We start from the raw sequence: 19,470 nt of genomic DNA, 5'->3' as shown, positions 1-19,470 counted from the left end.
ATGCCTGGATGCACATTTAAAATCATTTTGACAATAAAAATTTAACTTTACGCAGATGCAGTTATTAAATTTCGAAACTAGACAATAGTTTCAAATTACTTCTTTATTTCTCTGAGGCCTTGGGGTGGGGGATCTATCCCCTCATCCCCCACGCCATCATTATGCCACTGCCTCCATATATATAAACTTGCCACAAGGTTAATGCTGCTACACACACATTGCCACAAGGCGGAATGTTTACTGATATAGTACCACAGCCTCCAGGACTAAAAACACTAGGCTGTTCACCAGAGAAATTATTCAAGGAAGCAACTGGGGACAAGCCAGTTGTATACCATAGCAAAGTCACCCACAAGTGCTCTTCCAGTGTGAAAATTAAAAGCTCCCCATGGGAAGAAGATGCTTAGGTAGCTCAACTGGTAGAACACCTAGCGTGAATTCGGTAAATCCAGGTTCAGATACCAGCCAAGGCAAGTGATTTTGCTAGACAGAATTTTCACATAAACCAGATATTCTGTACTGGCATTGAGAAGCATGACTCATGAGATAAGAGTCAATAGTGACTTTCACAGTTAAAGCTTGAAATGTGTTGTAGAATAGAGAAGGTTACATGGGTGTACCCAGCGAGAGGCAGCTGCCCCCCCTAGAAGCAAAAATCGCAAAAGTCTTTAAGGAAAATAAATCTTAAAAACTAATAAAGAGCTGTTACAGTTTCCTTAAAATGTTGATTTCATTCACCTTTTCCAAGCTTAAATCTTACCTGCAACTTGAAAAACCACGACTTCCCCCCCCCCCCCCCTTGTTTTGATTCTGGGTACACCCTTGGAAAGATAAGAAAAAGTTATTTAATCAAATAAATTTTACTAAACATAATGAATGGGACATTGCTCATATACACTGTAGAAATGATGAAACGTTACATTAAATAAAATACCTTTATTATCAATGCATCATCAAAATATACCCAGCTTGGCCGTAGCCATAAAAATATATGGGAAAGTAGGCATTTTGGGAGGGATTTCTTATTTGGAGGGGGTACACTTTGCCCCATACCTTTTAAAAAATTGATGAGGTTGGAAACTTTTGACTTCCCTCCCCCCTACTTGCTACGGCCTCGATGCCAGAACTGGAATGATATTTCAAACAGAGGGTGGAGAAGGGGCCTCACCAACACCTCCGGCCATTTGATACACTTTAATAGCCACCTTAGTAGCCAATTCATCTGCATTTCTCTGAGTGTCTGATTCAGCATAAATTCTCACTGCATCTTCCGTTCCAGATGACCTGAAATAAAAATAGACACATTTACATCGGGAAGAAGACCCTTAATTTAAATAAGGATCAAGCTCAAAAAATATCAAAAGTTAGAATTATACCTAATGAACACTACTGCTTGACCACTTCTGGGGATTTGTAACCCTGTTCAACATTTTAATAGGTACTAAAACTATTATCAAAACAATCAATTCATTGAGAATAGCACTGACAATCATAGTTATCAATAAATTACAAGATGAGCAGGTAAGGTTTCATTGAAAGCACAAGAAATAATTTAATGAGCTTATATCTCAGACAGACAAGCCCAAGACAAGCATTACTCAATGAAACTCCAATTGATTCCTTTTTGTTCCCCAACTAATTACAAATTTAGGCAGGAAGATAATTCAAATTCAGAAGATTAAATGAAAGATGATCTTATTCAAGGGACAGACATTTCAGAGATATACAAGGTAACCATTTTTTTGGTTCTGAAGGTTCATTTTATGTACAGCATAGAACTTATTGTTAGAGAGGACTATGAAAAGATATAATGTGTTTAATACTGTCTTTACTTTTAGCATTTGAAAGGTAAAAAGCAAGAGGCGCCTCATTATTGAAGCACCCCAGATACAAAATGTTTGTGATCATGTACACTTGATTTCTTATTGAAGTTTAAGAAAAATGATAACATTTATTGCTCAGTTTTATTCTCTTCAGTGCATAAATGCAGCTAACATTTATTAAGGCCAATAAGAACACTAAAACTAAAATTTAAAATGAAAAGACACTCAGCTTCAACTAATTATTGTGCTAGAATGTGCTATACTATGGACTGTTTTCCCAAAAAAGCAATAGTCTCAGCAGGGAGTAATGCCATAAAAACCAATCAACAAGAGTGTTACATGAATTGATGAAATAATTACATGGAAAACTTAAAAAATGATCCTATTTCTTAACTTCTGGCTATGCAAATTTAGAAAAGAGGCTGTAAAGGAATTATTCATAATACTATTACTTTGCCTAGTGAGGAGGTGAGGTAGTGATGCCGAGTGGGACCAAAGAGAGGGAATCAATGCATAAAATGATAACACCAACCTGACAAATGATCTTCCACTGGGATAACTCTTTACAAGTTTATCAATCTCTTCTTGAAGCCCAGCAGGAGCCGTACATCTTCTACCAGCATCAGTAGTTTGAACATTATTTTTGTCCTATAAATAAACATGGTGTCAGCTTAAATAATCTCTTAATTTGAATTGTCATAAAGTCACTTCAAACCGGTTTAATTTCCGCCATCAAAATTTAGCTTAAATAACGGTTGTAATAATTACTGTAAACTGAACTTCATTCTGTGGAGTTATTTCAAAATGTATACTTATGACTAGCACAAAGGAGTAGAAGCAATAAAGTTTAATTTTTAATTCATCCCATTCTAAATTCTGACTAACCTCAACCTTAACCTTCAAAAGGCGATTTGGTAAATCCGTGTAAGCAACTTCCCATTCCTTTAGACCCCAATGCTTTGATCTCAAGACAGATTCAACCAGCAAAATGTCTGAGAGAGCATCACCAACAGCTGGGTTGCTAATTTGCAACAAGGAGTTTAACTTTGCGGCAGCTAGCCTTTCACTTGGCAATAAGCTGTAAGATAATGCAATAAGTCTTGAAACAAAATTCAAAGATTAAGTACATACAATGCAAACAATTGTGAGGCAATTAATAACAAACTAACTATGTGAACAAACAGTTTCTAAACATCTTAAGAACATCCTCCAATTATGTATCAGTCTTCAAATTTTATAACTGTTTCTAAATTTTTCATGCGTATTAAACAGTACTGATGAAAATTTAAGAAAATCTGACAGCATAAAAAACCATTACTACGAGGTAAAGAAATGGTCAGATCTAAAAACATGATATCACATAAAATAAATATGCATGGAGTAATTTAAATGTCAAATCTAAAATATTCTAACCCCAAGGAAAAATACAATGATATGATCTTCCACAACTACATTTTACACATGACCTCTGAGATTAAACTGATGTTGCTATTACAGAATAAACCATACTTATAAATTAATGCCAATCCAGGCAAGCAACTATAAATGGAGAGCAACTAATATGTAAAACAACCCTTAATGGGGGTTTCAGAAGATTTCATGGCATGTCAACAGGATGAATGCACAGTATCTTCTGATCCAAAAGAGCACATTCCATAAGAAATAATGTACCTTTGATCAACAGAAGCTTTCTCGATAACCTCAAGAGCTGCCTTACTAAACACCACAGTTCCATGTCCATTTGCCTCAAAATAAACTCCAATATCCCTCTCTAATGCTTTATGATGAAGGTATTTCACTCCAGTAGAGACGCAATCCACTGGAATTTTCTATGAAAATAAAGTAAAACACATCAATAAAAACAAACAAATAAAATTATGGCTATCAATGGCAGGTCCAAAATCTGTATGATGTTTCAGTGAGCAAAATTCACAATAACCATGCCATATACATATACATGTAGCCTTTTTAACAAAGTGGTAGTGACAAAAATCTCATCCCTTAAAATTGAAATTTTGACAAGTAGGAAGAGAGGAAATATTGATCTCTCGAAAAGTAACACTTATCGAATTAACAAAACTTACCAGGTTTTCTGTGATGTACTTGGTCGAAGCCCCATTGGCATAAGCTGTTTGGACAACGCCTAAATTCAGTTTTAGTTTGCACTCCTGAAGCAGCTCATTGATGTATCCAGCCACTAAATAAAGTGAAAAAAGCCCTCATAAATAATTTTGGAATAGAAATACATAATAAGGGTTTCATTAGCAATAGATAAGGATACGACCAAATATATGATGTAACATCAATACAAAGCTGTTCATGTAAGCTAAGCGATGGTGCCATTAACTTAGGAGCCTCATCAATACTATCCCACAACAAGAATACAAAAGATGACTTTCCTTCGCCAGAATCAGTACTTTAAGTTATTGCTATTACTAATCATGCAATGGTTAACTCCACAAGCTCCATAGATTAATTCCTACATCCATAAATTTGATTTTTCCTCTTGGAATTTCAAAGTTAGATAATGCAAAAAATTTTATTTACTTTGCAGTGACTTAGGAAATATGAACCTCATAAACTTGCTTGAAATTGTTCATTGCAATTAGTACCCTGAAGAAATCATAATGGGAGATAATGAAATTGATCAAAAAATTAGGGATGAGTCGATTCCACTTTTTTTCGATTCCGATTCCAATTTCGATTCCTTCAAATCGATTCCCGATTCTCGATTCCGATTCCATCGATTGTTGTTCATTCTAACTGGTGGGATTTTGATTTATCTGTAGCATCGCCGTCATTAACATTTAAGAATTGAATGGAATAAAATAACTGGGGATGGACGGATCCAGGATTTTTGGAGCGAGATCTTTCGAATCGGATATTTTCGAATCCAAATGCATTTTCAAATTCCTGCCATTAAACAAAGTCATTATTCGTTTATTGTGGGTACATACAATCAATGGAATGCTTCTTAGATTTTCATTCACATTCTAATATTTTTATAAATTAAAAATTATTTTATGGGCTTTCATGTTGTTTTTTAAAAACATCTTCACATACTCAGGGCCTAAACTGTTACGCTTGGGTTTGGAAATGAAAATAGGAAAAATCTTAGGATGAACCACTGACCAGTGGCGTAGCGAGAGGAATATAAATATAAAAAACACAATTACTTTCCTTCATAAAAGGAAACAAAATATTTAAAAATCATGAATTTACAAAAATGAAAAAAATGAATCTTTGAAAAATGAATTTTTTTTTAATGAAGGGCGTTAAAATTAGTTTGAAACCCTCTCCTTTGTACCCTGTTGTTTAAAAATTTTCCCCCTGGTTTTGGATCCCCCTTAACAAAATTCCTGGGTACCCCCCTGCCATCGACTGAATTCCAATTTTCCTCACGCACGTTTCCCCCGAATTTTACTTTCTCATCACTTACGGACTTGTGTTTCATCCGAAAATGCTTCAGTATGGTGAGGTGGATTTAGCACATCCTAGGGATAACTTACGCCACAGTGCACGCACATGGCATTCATTGGTTCTCCTTATCTCAGTGGAAATGTTTACACGCAAGACATTTTTATCGGCGTATCATTAAATTGAATTGAAACTGTGCAATTAGCAACACAATTAACAGTATTTAAAACGGCATTAACGTCATGTGTGACGAGGTGCTCAACCGCTTAGCATGAGGAAGAAGTGGGCAGCAGAAGCACGTAAAGGAGAGGTGGAGGGGTGGCGTAGCCAGGAATTTCGTTCGGGGGGGATTCAAAACCAGGGGGGAAATTTTTTAAAAAACCGGGCACTAAATAATGGGTTTTAAACTAATTTTAACACTTTTTATAATCGAAAAACTTAATTTGTTAAAGAAACATTTAGTAAATTCCTGATTTTTCAATATTTTGTTTTCTTTTGTGAAGGACAATAACTGTGTTTTTATATTTCGGGGGGTGAGGTCTGGACTATCCCCATGGCTACGCCACTGGGAAGGAGCACGTGAAGGAGAGGTGGAGAGGAAGGAGCCCGCTCCCTCCGTATTTCAAACAACAAGGCTACAAATGAGGGAGTCGGACGAAGAAATCAGATCTTGCTTCAGTGACGTCGTTGCCTTCAAAGCGAAGCCGGGCGCGCTACGTGATATATGTAGTTGGCGTTTCCAATCCGTCTCTAATTGTTTGAGGGGTTAATGCTGCGCTTGTTTCTTTGAAAATAATGCTGTTTGGACAATCAGTAAAGTGTAATTGTAGAATTGTAGATAGAAAACTGAGTGGCAATCAATTAGAGCTGAAAAATAAACAGAAATATCGTCAGGAATGCGTCTCGTTTGGTCTAATTCTCTTTTAAATCCCGTGCATATCATCTAATTGTCGAAGCTATCAAGATATCTTCGGGCCCAAAAAGTCACTCTCCTAGCATTTGTCGTCTAGAAACAGAGAATTGAAGCAGGTAGGCCAAAAAAGGTAAGTTGGTGAGGCGAGTTAGGGATGAAACACGCTTCAATTGTTTTCATGTGATTTGATATTTCCCTTAGAAGACAATGATTTTTGGTCCGTGTGATTTCGTATACAAAAAAAAACAACAGAGGCACGGGCTGGTGGACGGCCGAGGGTGGTTTTCTTAAATCTGCGACGTAGTTACTTTTGACGTGGTTATTATCCTACAGCGCTGAAATTCCTCCGATGATTGTTCAATCTCTTGGGAAGAGTCACACTATGTGCCAGTCGTATTTTGCCTTTTTTATTTTCTGGCTGAAAATCCTGGCCACGGCTGAAATTCTACTCGCAACCTCTGCGAGAGCTTTCAAACAAAACAGTTCATGAGTAGGACAAGAATCGCATGCGACGACGCATTCGAAGAGAGAATCGGAACTCTTTCCACCCTGATGGGGCGTTGCATTCACTGAATCTATTAATTAAAATTTCGGATCCAGATCCGATGTCTTCCGCGACTTTGGATCCGATGTATCCGATGAAGGGCAATATCCGCGGATATTTGGATCCGAGGTATCCGATCCGACCATCCCTAAAAATAACAATAGCCGCGGTGGCTACATTCTCGTTTGGCCGCGGTGGCTAAACAAGAATGTAGCGTTCATTGCGTCCATACACACTAGAGCAGCCTGGCGGGTGCGCGGTGGCGGCCGAACGCAACCTGTCGAGTCCGCCCGGAGGCCGCGGCGGCTTATGCCAAGCAAGTATCAACTTCCTCAAGGGTTGCATTGATGAAACTGAGCTATATAAACGCGAATGTGTCTAATTTTTTTATTATTGACGCAGACGCGTGTTAGTCTAAAAAAGTTACGTATATTAAAAAAAACCCGCTCTCAGCGCCTATTTATAAGAAACTTTTTTCACAGGAAAACTCGCTCTCTGCACGTTTTTTTTTATCATCAGACTTCAAATATCATTCGAAAATAAAAAAAAATATATTTCGATCTATTATACTTTAAAATTGGTGGTCGAGATGAATTCTCCGAATGTGATTCATAATCGCAATACTTTGATTTGCCGTGACCAGAGGCTAATAAAAGAACGGAAAACGCATGCATTGCTTCCCGATCCCGAGGTTTCCAATTTTTTTTTCTCTTAGAGTTGCTCATGATCACGCGCCATTTCAGGGTTCGTCAGTTTGTCGCTCTTGCCGACATTTTCATGTTTCCGAGGCCACTTAGGTATGTTAAGTCGCAGCACCCGCGTGCCGGGCGTATCCTCCGCGCGGGCAAGGCTGACACCGCGGCCGCTTAAATGTGTGGCAGCCTTTGTGCCCCAAACTTATAGTCTATGCTCAAAACATTTATCTTCCTGGAATCGGAATCGACTTTAGGCGATCGATTCTCGATTCCGATTCCGTGCCCGAGAATCGGTGGAATCGAGAATCGACATTTGGAATCGACTCATCCCTACAAAAAATATTCCAAGAGCACTCTCATACCAAATTTAAAAAAAACTCTTTGAATATCTCATACATAATCTTTTATCACATACCCATGGTACACTTCCATGTCAGAGGCCATTGCATGGCTGATTACCTAAATCTTTCTGTTTATCAGAAATTTTGAATAACCAATTTAATAATTAAATTCAGAGATAATCCAAAAGTTTTTCATAATAAAGTACATATACATCACATACCTAAGCTGGCAATCTTGTCACCATCCAAGAGATGAAACACATGACTATCATCAAGATAGAAATACACTATCCTATCTGCATCACCATCCACAGATACGCCTTTCTCTCCTGGTTTTATACCTTCGAGACCTTTTGGCAGTTTCTGCTGAACTTTCACAAAATCAGCCCCACACTGAAAAGAAAAAAAGACAATAATTTATCCCTTTTACTGCCAGTACAATTTGGGTGGGATGTATGAAGACTACCATGGCTATTTTCAGAAAATTAGCAATATTTCAGATGTAATTTTTATAGTCCTTAATTTTATCTAAAATATGTATTATATTTTTCCTAATTCTGAAGATAAAGGCTTAACATCAAGGTAGAATTATGGAGGCTGAATTAGAAATTTGAGGGTTGAATATTATTCTATGCATATAAAGGAAAAAAATAACAATTTCCATTACTGTTCAAAGTCTGGTCAAAAAACAGGCCCTAGATAGTCTTCACACCACCAACAACCATATGGCCATATATAGCCATATTGGTAAAATAATAGCATAAAAATTATACTGAGTAGTTTAACTGAATTGAAAGTTCAATTCCACAACTTTATGCTCAGAGGGTTATATATATAATCTGAAACGTGATGCATCCTCTCAATATTTTCATACTATTCAGCAAAGCTATACTCCTATGAGACACCACCTGACACAGGGTTGCTACCCAAATAATATGCACTAATTTACAACTAATACCTACTTTCCTAGACTTATTTGAATGTTTTCATAACTTTCCATACAACTGGATTGTATAAAACTTATATTCCGGTGTATAAGACAACTTTATAGCCCAGGAAAATCTTCTCATATCTCAAAAATTTATATTTAAACTGAAAAATTATGGTGAAGTCTAACTTGCCTAATCATCCCATGTGCCGGAATAAACAATATTTACCTTCACAGGAGAGAAAAATCTTATATGTGTTGCAGCTGCATTTAAACTGAGAAGTGGCCATAGAAATATCAAACTGAAAATCCATAACTTTTGCAGTCGTCTATTATTCCAATTTTCAGACTACATACTGCATAATATGTAATTTTAAGAATACCCATCCTCAAGGTAATAAAAATGCCAATAAACGTAGAAAAATAGTTACACAAAAATTAATTTAGTAAAACTTGTGATAAAAGAAATGCATTTTTACAATAATGGAGCACCATTATAATGACAGGTTTAAAATGGGATGCGCAGATATCAGAGATAAACACTGAAAGTTTAAATAAAGAAAATATTTCCTCAGTCAACCTGTAACTCGTTAGTTAAAAATAAAAAATGCTGAATTCGCCACCTACTATTCATACTCATGAGTTAGTGAGATATCTATTTCATTCACTTGTTCAGGGAGAACTACAAATTGAGAGAACGAATTGTTCATCAGAGTGTAAACAACTACAAACCACGCGAGGACTATACAGAACGTATAGGAGTAGCTGAGAAGGGTTGCTTGGCAAGGGTTCCTAGGTTCCTGATGTCATCAAGTGGTTAAAGGCATCAATTTTTTCTCAGGAATAACTCGAGAGATGAATTCTTCTCAGGTTTCCCATTGGATGGGTCCTCTACCGCTAACTCCGCCATTTTCCTGAGGGTGTTGATGCTGGGTTGGATTTTTCGTTGCCTTAATATATAAGATTCCAAAACGTTAGTTCTAAGTCTCAGGTGGCTCATGATTGGCTTTGTGCATATCCAACATCTCTACTGAATTTTTTCTCCTCCATTTGGATCTCAATGGCTTCCTTTGTCACTTTATCCCAAAATCAGTCTTCTCTGCAGATCAATGCAGTCTCGTCAAAACAAACAGGGTGATCTTGTTAGTGTTAGATTATGCTAGGAAAATGTTGATTTTTTGGGATAGACAAGGCTAATGCACCATGTATATTATTTCACTCAAGTGTCAATAGTTCAGCCAGTCTCTCAAATTTAAGTTTCCCTGCATTGAAACTGAATTCGATATAATCACGAAGTTTTGAGTCCAAGTTTGTCCTTCGTATGACCAATACGATTCATTAGCATAGATAGTAGTTTGTGAATAGTCTCTATCCTCTATTTCCTAAGTATTCTGGCCTATTTTTTTAATATATGTAGTTCCAATACATGGGGTTAAGGCTCTGGGTTCTCCTTCCTCCTGATTAGGGTTTTCAGGGAGCAGATGGTTTTCCCCTGCAAATTTGTCTTGAATATCCTTTACGAAGATCCTTGCTAATGTCTCTCTTGCTGTATCCGTATTGACAGAAGGTTTGCCTGGGGTATTTAAGTTCCATAGGAAAGTTTTCTTTGTCTGCTATTTATGGTGAACTGTGAACAAGGATCGATAAGACTATTCCCGATTGGGATGAGGTGGCTGTATCCATTCTGGTTAAGATCTGTTTTATCTGTATGGGTTGGCTTAAGGTACACCTCAGTTCCTAGGTTTCCATCATCCTTGCGTCGAATCTGATTATCACCGAATGGTAGGAATTTGTTGGCTTCTACATACATATTTCCATCGTAAACTGGATTTTGGGATGTTGCTGTTGATTTTTGTTTGTTGATCCAAAAACTCTGGCAGTGTCTCGCATCCGACAGGCCATACAATAAACGTATTGTTCGCATACCAAAAAAAGTATTTCGGCCTCAGTTTTGTGAGAGAAATGGTCTTTTCCTCAAAATCTTCCATTAAAAAGTTGGCTACTGCCAGCAAGAGGGGGGAACCCATTGCAATACTGTTGCTTCGCACAAAGTATTCTCCCACGTACATGAAACAGTGACAGAAAGGATTTACTGTGTTATGGTCGAATCTTCCCTCCCGCAGGTTGATTGTCTCTTTCATAGAGACATAGGTAAATAAAGACATGAAATCAAGACTCACTTGTTCCTGGGAGATGTTACTCAGAATATGACGAACATGCTTGAATTTTTACCGTGGTGGTCACAGGAACCCACAAATGTTGTGAGGACTCCGGTAAGATACTTTGCCAATTTGTGAATGGGTAACCCAATGACAATCACAATAGGGGGACTTCTGTATTTTTGGCAATATATACAATATGGGAGGTACCAGGGCCTGTGGTCTGAGTCTTATTCTTTCTTCATCTGGAATTCCTCCTCTCTTGATCAGGTAGTCTTCTTCAATCTGCTCTCAGTGGGGTCACAACACAGTGGTCAGTATGCAGTCTCTCATATTATGTACGTCCTGAATCTTTTGGTGGTATTCTTCCTTCTTTATGACCACTGAGGCATTTCCTTCATCAGCTCACAATATACTTTATTGGTGTATTTATGCAGGTAGTGCAAGGCATTCAACTCCCCATTAATCATTGGCTAAGTAAGATTTTGCAATGGCGACGAAGAAGGGCCATTGTGACTTCAGTCCCTATTTTCTCTCCTATGTCTCCCAAGAGCTTCCAGATGGTTAGTTCAACTCCCTCCATCATATCATCATAAGGTATTAAAAAGTAGGTCACAAATAGAAAAACATAAAAATATGGTCTCTTAAAAAAAGGGGTCTTAAAAGTAAAAATATAAGTGGTAAACGAACCCATTGAAATGAGCTAAAACAAAACACAATATGGACACAAGAAAAAATTTACCATAATTTGCCAAATCTATGGAAACATATAACCATATAGGTGAGCAAAATTCTGATTTTTCAGTGATTAACTATAGACAAGGTCAAATCTTTAAAAATATGTATATGTATTAGCATTGATATCTATCATACTGGATCACTTACCTCAAAATTAAGAATTCCTTCCCCACCATTATGAATCTCAACTTCTAAAAAGTCCTTATCCAAAAAACTTGCCAACATCCCCATCTTAATAGCACCAACACCATTGGCACCATCAAATACAATTTTTGGACTATAGGCACCACTTATGCTTATCTACAATCAAATAAAAAGCTCTTTCATGGAGTACATTTTAGACAGCATAATTAGCAACAAGCAATTCTATTACACTACGATTCTTCCATTTGAAGATAAAAATGGGGTAGCATTTATACTTGGCGATTTAAGTTACCAATCTAAATCTCCAGAATTACAATGGTATTTCCACCATTACACTTACTGCTACATAATAATTATCCAGCAAATTAAGAAACTTAAGATGAATTGATGCATGCCAATTCAACGTCAATTTTTTCAAGAAATACTATGAATTGAATATATCTCAGACGGAAAATAATAAAAATTTTCAAACTCATATCAAACCTAGAGCTTATGATGAGAATTTCCATCAAGCAATTCATATGCACCCATTACTTCATATGGAAATCGACAGTTCACAATTATCTCTGACGATCAACTTGTTTGGTGATGCATTTTCATTATAGGCAACAGTCCTCATTCAAGGCCTTCCATCTAAACACAAAAAAGCACATCCATAAAGAGGTGAGATTCTGCACTTAAGAAATGAACAAGCAATTTATTATTTTTCTCAAATTTTGTTCCAGAGAGGCAAAATTTGCCATTTCTATTCATCCCCAAGTTCTATGATATGATAAAAACTGAATAAAATGCTTACTCTAATAAAAACTGATTACTCAGCCTTTACAAACTTCCCAAACTGCAATATGCACTTAAAAAGGAATAATTGACACATACTTCCACCTTTAATCAATATAAGCCTATATGAAAGAACAGCGGCTTAACATATAAATTCTGCTTTGTGACTGGCTGAATAAAGGATTTCTATGCATTTGTTTCAATTTGCAGCACATGCTGAAGCTTGCAATTTAAATTGCTAGCCTGTGACATAACTTATTGTCTTAATAACTGATTAGATAAAAAGATGAATGGAATTCAACCCTCCATCAGGATTGTAATTATTGCACTGTTCAAATGAATTAGCTATGGCATTTATGTCAAGTTTAACATTTCCATTAATGAATGCCTATACTAAAAATGGAATCATTATGCACATAAAATATTACACTGAAAAAAATATTAATTAAATAATGAATAAATAACCCTACATATAAGAGTGATATGTGCATATACATAATAGGTGAATTTATTTATCATAGAGATATATAAGTGTATAGTTGATGATAAAAATAAATATTGTGATTAAAGGCAAATTTGATGATACAATGATGAAAATAAATTTTGCAACTTGCCAGCATTTTTATCACCATTTAACTTTTTCAATAATGAAAGAACTCTGTTGCAGTAAAAATTTGTCAAATTGCTTGGCAAGCTTAATAGGTGTTGTGTAGTGAACAAAACAATTGCCATGCATAAAAATTCCTTTCGCTACACCTGAATAGAATGCTTATTTCATAGTTGTGACATATTTGGCCAATCAAATAATATACCCTTGAAAGACAAATCACAATCCACATTAGGGTGAATGCCATACTTAAAGTCATTAAGCATAAATTATAAACCAAAAGCTACAATGCAAGTTAAAACTTAGCCTGATTCCTAAATAGTAAAATGAAGTCCAAAATCAAAGGTAATTGACCAAGTTGAGAGTCAACCCTCTTTCGAAAGCTTCCTGCACATATAGTAGAACCTTGGATAACGACCACAATCTGTTCCAAAAGCTGGTCGTTATCCGAAACAATTTTCCCCATAAGAAATAAAGGAAATAGGAATAATTGGTTCCTAGCTCCTATTGACTCGCTATTATTAGGCTATATAGGTACATATGCTTTTTTAAATGAGAATAGTTGTAATACAGTGCAAATTGAGTTAAATATAAATAAAAACATTAAAGAAAGAATTTAAACATAAAGAAACATGGGAAAACTAACCGTTTTGCTCTCTATCCGCGGAAAATTTTTAGTGAAATTTTTTGTCATTATCCGAATTGTTCGTTATCACAGGAGTTTGCTAACCGAGGTTTCACTGTACACATATATGTATATAAGAAACCAATAATGAACAAAAATTAACATGGGCTTTTGAACTTCACTGAGGCGTATAAAATCAAAATTGGCAGTTAACTCTAAGGCTGTTACATTGGTAATTCATATAACGAGCACATTCTGATGGCAACAGTGATGAAATAGTTAATATTTGAATAATGGCTTGCCTATGGAATGCGGATACACTCCAGCAAAATTGGTTGAACAAAAATCAAATTAACGATGGGTTTTTCATGGCGAAATTAGAATAAGTAAAAAAAATGACAGAGTGACAGATAAAATAAGTAAATACCTACCTCTCCACAAAAATGTTTGAAAGCTTTTGTGAGCTTAGCAAAATAGGAGCTGACCCAGGCTTCATTTCCTTTGTTTGATTCATCAACAAAATAGTGGAGCATAGGAGTTGTGACAATTCCAAAATCTCTCAATTCTCCATGTAAATCCTTGATTCCATCAATGGCAGAATTCAATAATGCAACTCCACTTGGCCTGAGGAGTATTTCAGCACAAATGAATGGGTGATAATACAATAACCAACATCGCAACTGTGGACTACTTTGCAACACAAATTCCTTAGTACCTAATCAACTTCAACGCGAGGGATAGAACTACATTTAAAATATGTAGGCTTAACTAACTGGTATTAGCCTAACCAATAACTTTACTTATGAGTGGAAATCAGTGCAAGAGAAAGGGAATAATTAAAGCACACCAGCGCTACATGTAACACAAAATTAGCAATTAAAAATATTCCACAAAGGAGAATTCATTCGGATTAACTGCTATCACTGCTAGCTGTTCCGCAGTAATTTCCTTGAAAAATGTCTGCATTGAATACCCTATCATTCAGAGTACTGGTTTCAGCCCATGTTGCCATAAGCATAAATATTCTGCCTCGTAACATCTTACGTCTGGCAGCTTAAACTACCTTATCCTGTCTATGCCTATAAAACCTCACAGAGACATATGATGTCTAGGTGGCTTAAGTGGCGCACCACACAGTGAGAATTCAGGGGATCCAGTTTCAAATGCCTATTTCGTATATCATGTGCGCTCACGGGCAACTACAAAAAGGTACTCCACTGCCTAGTCTGCAGTTATTTCCTTGAATAAAAAATAAACTTGGTACTTTCAACACAGCTTTATAAACACCCTGATCAATTTGAGTAACTCGAGAGTAGCAGGAGAAAGGCTCCAGCCAAGAGGGAGTGGGGGTTATGATAGGAGGGAGGGTATCCCACTCCTCGTGGAATCATATTTAAGCCTTATGTGCAAAATATTTTGTCAGTTGGCTTCCCTCAAACATGATACTTACACACAGCTGTCTGGAAAGTACAAAGATAGTTTCAATTACCATGTTTAACGTTCATAACTTCCATGAATTACCACCTTCGAACATTAATTTGAGTAAAAAAACTTAGGATGACCCTTCTTCCATTTTCTTACGACACTACACTAAAGTTCAATCATAATATTCACTCAATCTTCTCCGCTCACATTTTTCTGCTTCCCCTATTTTCTAAGCTGGACTAAGTTCACTCACAGAGTAAACACAGACACCCAGCCAATTAAACGTCAATAAAATGCATCCTGATGAGGACGAGGATGAATGTCAGCTCCCCGAATTCATTGTCTAGGTCATCCCACGTCTAGAGAAACTGTCAATTAGAGCCAAGTCTGCCTGACCCTTTGGTGTTTTTATGACAATTTCAAATATTATTCTTTCCTCAGAAACTTACTACAAATGGGCTCTTTACATTTTTCCTTTCATATCTCTTTTTCTGTCACCCCTAAGTGAATATTCACAAAAATCTCACTTCTATCATTTTATCCTTTTAACATTTCCATATGGAATTATGTTTTTTTGACCGACATACTAAAATTAAGTATCTAATCTTGAAATTCCTGGGGACCAGATCAAGAGAGATCCATTTATGCCCCACTGATTTCTGGGTAGTACTGGGTGTACACAAGACCCATTCACCGACGCTTACCCCTCAGTCTTAGCCTGGATAGACAGTTGATGATCAAAGGTATTTGAGAAATGCATTTTTACAGAATAATGGGTGTGTATTCCAATTTTGTTTAACTAATGATTGTGATAGAGATTGAAAAATAACATCAATCCAACATCCACTTCTCGAGTTATTCATAACAACAATTGATGACCATAACTCAATCGTATATAAGTAGATGATGACATTAACTCACACCAAGCAGGTTACCTCTCCCCTACTACTCATTGGCCTTGAACATGGACCTTGGGTAATTCATTGTTTACACTATTTTGATCGATCCCTGTCTCAATTAAAGGTTCTCTCAGGAAGAGTAAATGAACCAGAACTCAATAATGACATTGCCAACCCTTGACTAGCAGACGGTAACTTTCTTCACAATCTTACTTTAAGGCCGCTATACTCAGTGAATGATCACGTGATCATGTGAGCAAAATAGAACATGTTCTACTTTTCACTGAATGATCATGCGTATGAAGGTTCATTCGCAAATTGTTCCGTCATACACAGTGAATGATCATGCGAATGAAAACACTCGCCGAGAATAGCAGCCTTTAAACTTGTGAGAGAATGGCTGAGAGGGGAAGAATGTTTTTCATTGCAACTCATCTTTACTTTCCATCAACCTAATTCTTTAAAACATAGAAATTGTGGATTTGTGTAAATGACCCGATTGTTCGATACTTTTACCTCCATTAATCTTTTAGGTCACAGAAGTTTGAGAGATGTTAAAACCCCAACAACCATATCAAAAACCCCCTACATCAGAGGTTCATAGGATAGGATTATTGCTTGCATAAAATTACGTTATGGAATACTACCACAATTGATGGATAAAAAATTTCTCACTAAACACACTTGGGTAAATGTAAGCATATTAGTGCAACAACACAAGAGAATTGACATACTTAAATTACAAGCTAGAAGATTAATGAACATAGTCGTAGTTTTCTAAGTTAGTAATGGACAAATTTGAGTGAGTGAAACTTGCACTAGTAATTACTCAACTATTTATAAAAATTATCGTAAAACGTCAAATGAGATCTTAATATTGAGCACAATAAAATATTTAACTCCAAAATAGACGAGAAATCTAAAATGGAATTAATCTCACCTCGTGTCTCGACCCACAAATACCTTTCCAGGCTCACTTATTTCAATACTTTCACTCCGAATGATATCAAGTAATACTGATTCCAACTGTCCATCGCTAAAAGGCAACAATGTTGGCATTAAAATGACATGAAGAAAACTCGCTGGCGAGGGTAAAGAAAGAGGATATTATCAATTACCCAACATTCACAATATCTGTAGCTAACTTCTCCCACTTCTGATCCAACATTTCTCCATGAGGATCAACTAATTTCACTCCATTGTCTTGCAATGGATTATGTGAGGCAGTTATCATTATTCCAATCACCGCTGAAACAGTGAAAAATAAATGATTGCGAATGAACTGTGTTTATAGTCGAAACTCCTCAAAGATAACTCCTTCAAAAACTGAGACAGTACGATCCCGAAAAAAATGTAAGAGCTAGAATAACAAGCTTGCCATTATGAGCATGTACCCGGAAAAATTTGCATCCTCACACTCAAATGATAAAATGTCCAATACCTTTAGTGCATTTCGACCTCAGAACAGCCAAGAGGCCCATTCTATACATAACAAAGTCTAGATCGTCAGCCCTGTAAAAAACACCAAAATATTACAACACAAAATATTGAAAGAATGCACAAGGAAAATGAAATCATTTTATTTCTTCCACAACATTTTTCAAATAAATATACATACAGAGTACGGAATCCCGCAGTTCCATACTGGATTTCCTTTCCAACAAGCTTAGGGTGAGATGTTTTACTGGGGAGACTGAGAGTTAGAGTTAATGCCATGTCGAAGCTAGCAGATGGTGAAAGTAAAAGAAAAATAATTAATGAACAACTGTATTACTGTTTCTTCTCACGTTGATATTAGTCTTGATCATTGAGACTACGTCAAAAATAGTGCAAGAGAAGCGCATCCTAATCACGGGAGAGAAATTAATAATTCCGGCTTACTTTGATGACAGATTCTACCGGAATACCACACTCCACACTCGGGTTGTTTACGTTTTCCGCCTGGTCCTACGTGTCGCATGACCCGCAAGCAACATTCCGGGATTCCGGCAACTTCGGCCAACTTCGGTGTAATTCGCCATTGGTCGAGCGAATCAAAATTCTTATAACATGATGGCGGGGAATTCAGACTAATGCTACTTTGCGGAACTGATAAATCGAATCACTGCAGACAAGGGCGATAAGATAAAAGTGTAAATTTCGGTTATAAATAATTTTTATATTTAATTCTAACGTAGAATGAGTTCTTCTTACGGATAATACGGACAACGTTCTTCAGGCTGCATGAAAGTGAAAATATTGTTATACACAAAGACAGAAGTCATAAGAAAGACACAATGGGGAGGGTATTTTTGTACCCAGCCAGTGGCGTGGCCAGGAATTTCGTTCGGGGAGGGTCCAAAACTACGGGGGAAAATTTTTGAAAAATAGGGTTCTAAGTAATGGGTTTTAAGCTAATTTTAACACTTTTCACAATCAAAAAAACTTCATTTATTAAAGATGATGACGTCTAACGTTGAAACCATGGTCGTGATTAAATATTAATGTGAAAGTACAAAGTTCTTCTTTCTTAATTTAATTATGAATCGCTTTCACATAGTTACGCCTCAAACAATTAATTTCATTTATTAAAAAAAATACTTAGTAAATTCATGATTTTTCAATAATTTGTTTTCATTTATTAAGGGAGATAATTGTGCCTTTACATTTCAGGGGGGTCCGGACCCCCCGGACCCTCCCCCCTGGCTACACCACTGAACCCAGCCATTGAGTTAAAAGAGATGAATATCATATGGAAGAAGATAAGTGAACACTACAGTTATTTCACGGTATAGTTATCCATATCGCCACACTGCTGAACCATTTGAACAATTGCAGTATTATATTGAAAAGTTTTAAAAACAAAGCATGAAGAAAAATATTCTTACAGCTACAGACTTCACTAACTACCGCAAGTGTGTAACTTTGGTTAAACCCCTTAACATTCACTTGATAAATCACTTGTTTTTGACTCAAAAAAATAACTTGAAATACTCCTGCGCTCACTTGAAATTTCTCTCCTTGCCAAACCAAGTCAGCCAGATGTGCTCAAGCCTCATTAGCAATATATGTGGAGTGCACCAATGGAGGATTGGAGCTGGCGTTCAGATTCTGAGCATTTTCCAAGGAATCATGAATGGCATGACTACCACACTCGCTCAAAATGTGACGTTCACCTCTAAAGTCACCATCTATCTCTAGCTCTCAAGGGACCTCATCACACTCCATCCATCATTTTTAATAAACTTCCATCTGAATTGAAAAGCTGTCCCAATTCCTTATTCAAAGTTAAATTACGTAATTTTTTAGCAGGTAAAGCCTTTTATGATATTAGCGATTATTTAAATGATTCTATGTATTTGTATTATTGTATTTATGTAATTTGTATCATAGTGATTTTTGTGACGAAACCATGCAATGTATATTGCCAGTTCAGTGAATAAAAAAAATTATTAT

General features: G+C 36.4%; 1 protein-coding gene across 1 annotated transcript; it reads right to left on the bottom strand.

The window, feature by feature from the left end:
• Nucleotides 1-921: 921 nt before the first annotated feature.
• On the bottom strand, nucleotides 922-18,021 carry LOC124154606 (phosphoacetylglucosamine mutase). The gene is made up of 13 exons (XM_046528445.1): nucleotides 17,917-18,021; nucleotides 17,654-17,758; nucleotides 17,477-17,547; nucleotides 17,154-17,283; nucleotides 16,976-17,071; nucleotides 14,143-14,335; nucleotides 11,706-11,858; nucleotides 7,955-8,126; nucleotides 3,908-4,020; nucleotides 3,495-3,652; nucleotides 2,709-2,901; nucleotides 2,356-2,471; nucleotides 922-1,284 (listed from the first exon to the last, which is right to left on the bottom strand). Exons 2-13 carry the CDS (start codon nucleotides 17,749-17,751, stop codon nucleotides 1,140-1,142), a joined length of 1,638 nt encoding a protein of 545 aa, XP_046384401.1. The 5' UTR covers nucleotides 17,752-17,758; nucleotides 17,917-18,021; the 3' UTR covers nucleotides 922-1,139.
• Between the last annotated feature and the right edge of the window lie 1,449 nt (nucleotides 18,022-19,470).

The sequence above is a fragment of the Ischnura elegans genome, chromosome 2 (genome assembly GCF_921293095.1).
Source record: "Ischnura elegans chromosome 2, ioIscEleg1.1, whole genome shotgun sequence".
NCBI classification, from domain to species: Eukaryota; Metazoa; Arthropoda; class Insecta; order Odonata; family Coenagrionidae; genus Ischnura; species Ischnura elegans.
This window is presented reverse-complemented; position numbering and strand designations above follow the sequence as displayed.

What these genes read in the sequence shown, in the direction of transcription:
- LOC124154606 (XM_046528445.1), bottom strand. Translation starts at nt 17,751, where the DNA reads ATGGCATTAACTCTAACTCTCAGTCTCCCCAGTAAAACATCTCACCCT. An exon ending in AGTACATCACAGAAAACCTG is followed by an intron (nt 3,653 to 3,907) that starts GTAAGTTTTGTT and finishes TTATTTTCATAG; the next exon opens with AAAATTCCAGTGGATTGCGT. An exon ending in AGTGGAAGATCATTTGTCAG is followed by an intron (nt 1,285 to 2,355) that starts GTTGGTGTTATC and finishes TTTTTATTTCAG; the next exon opens with GTCATCTGGAACGGAAGATG.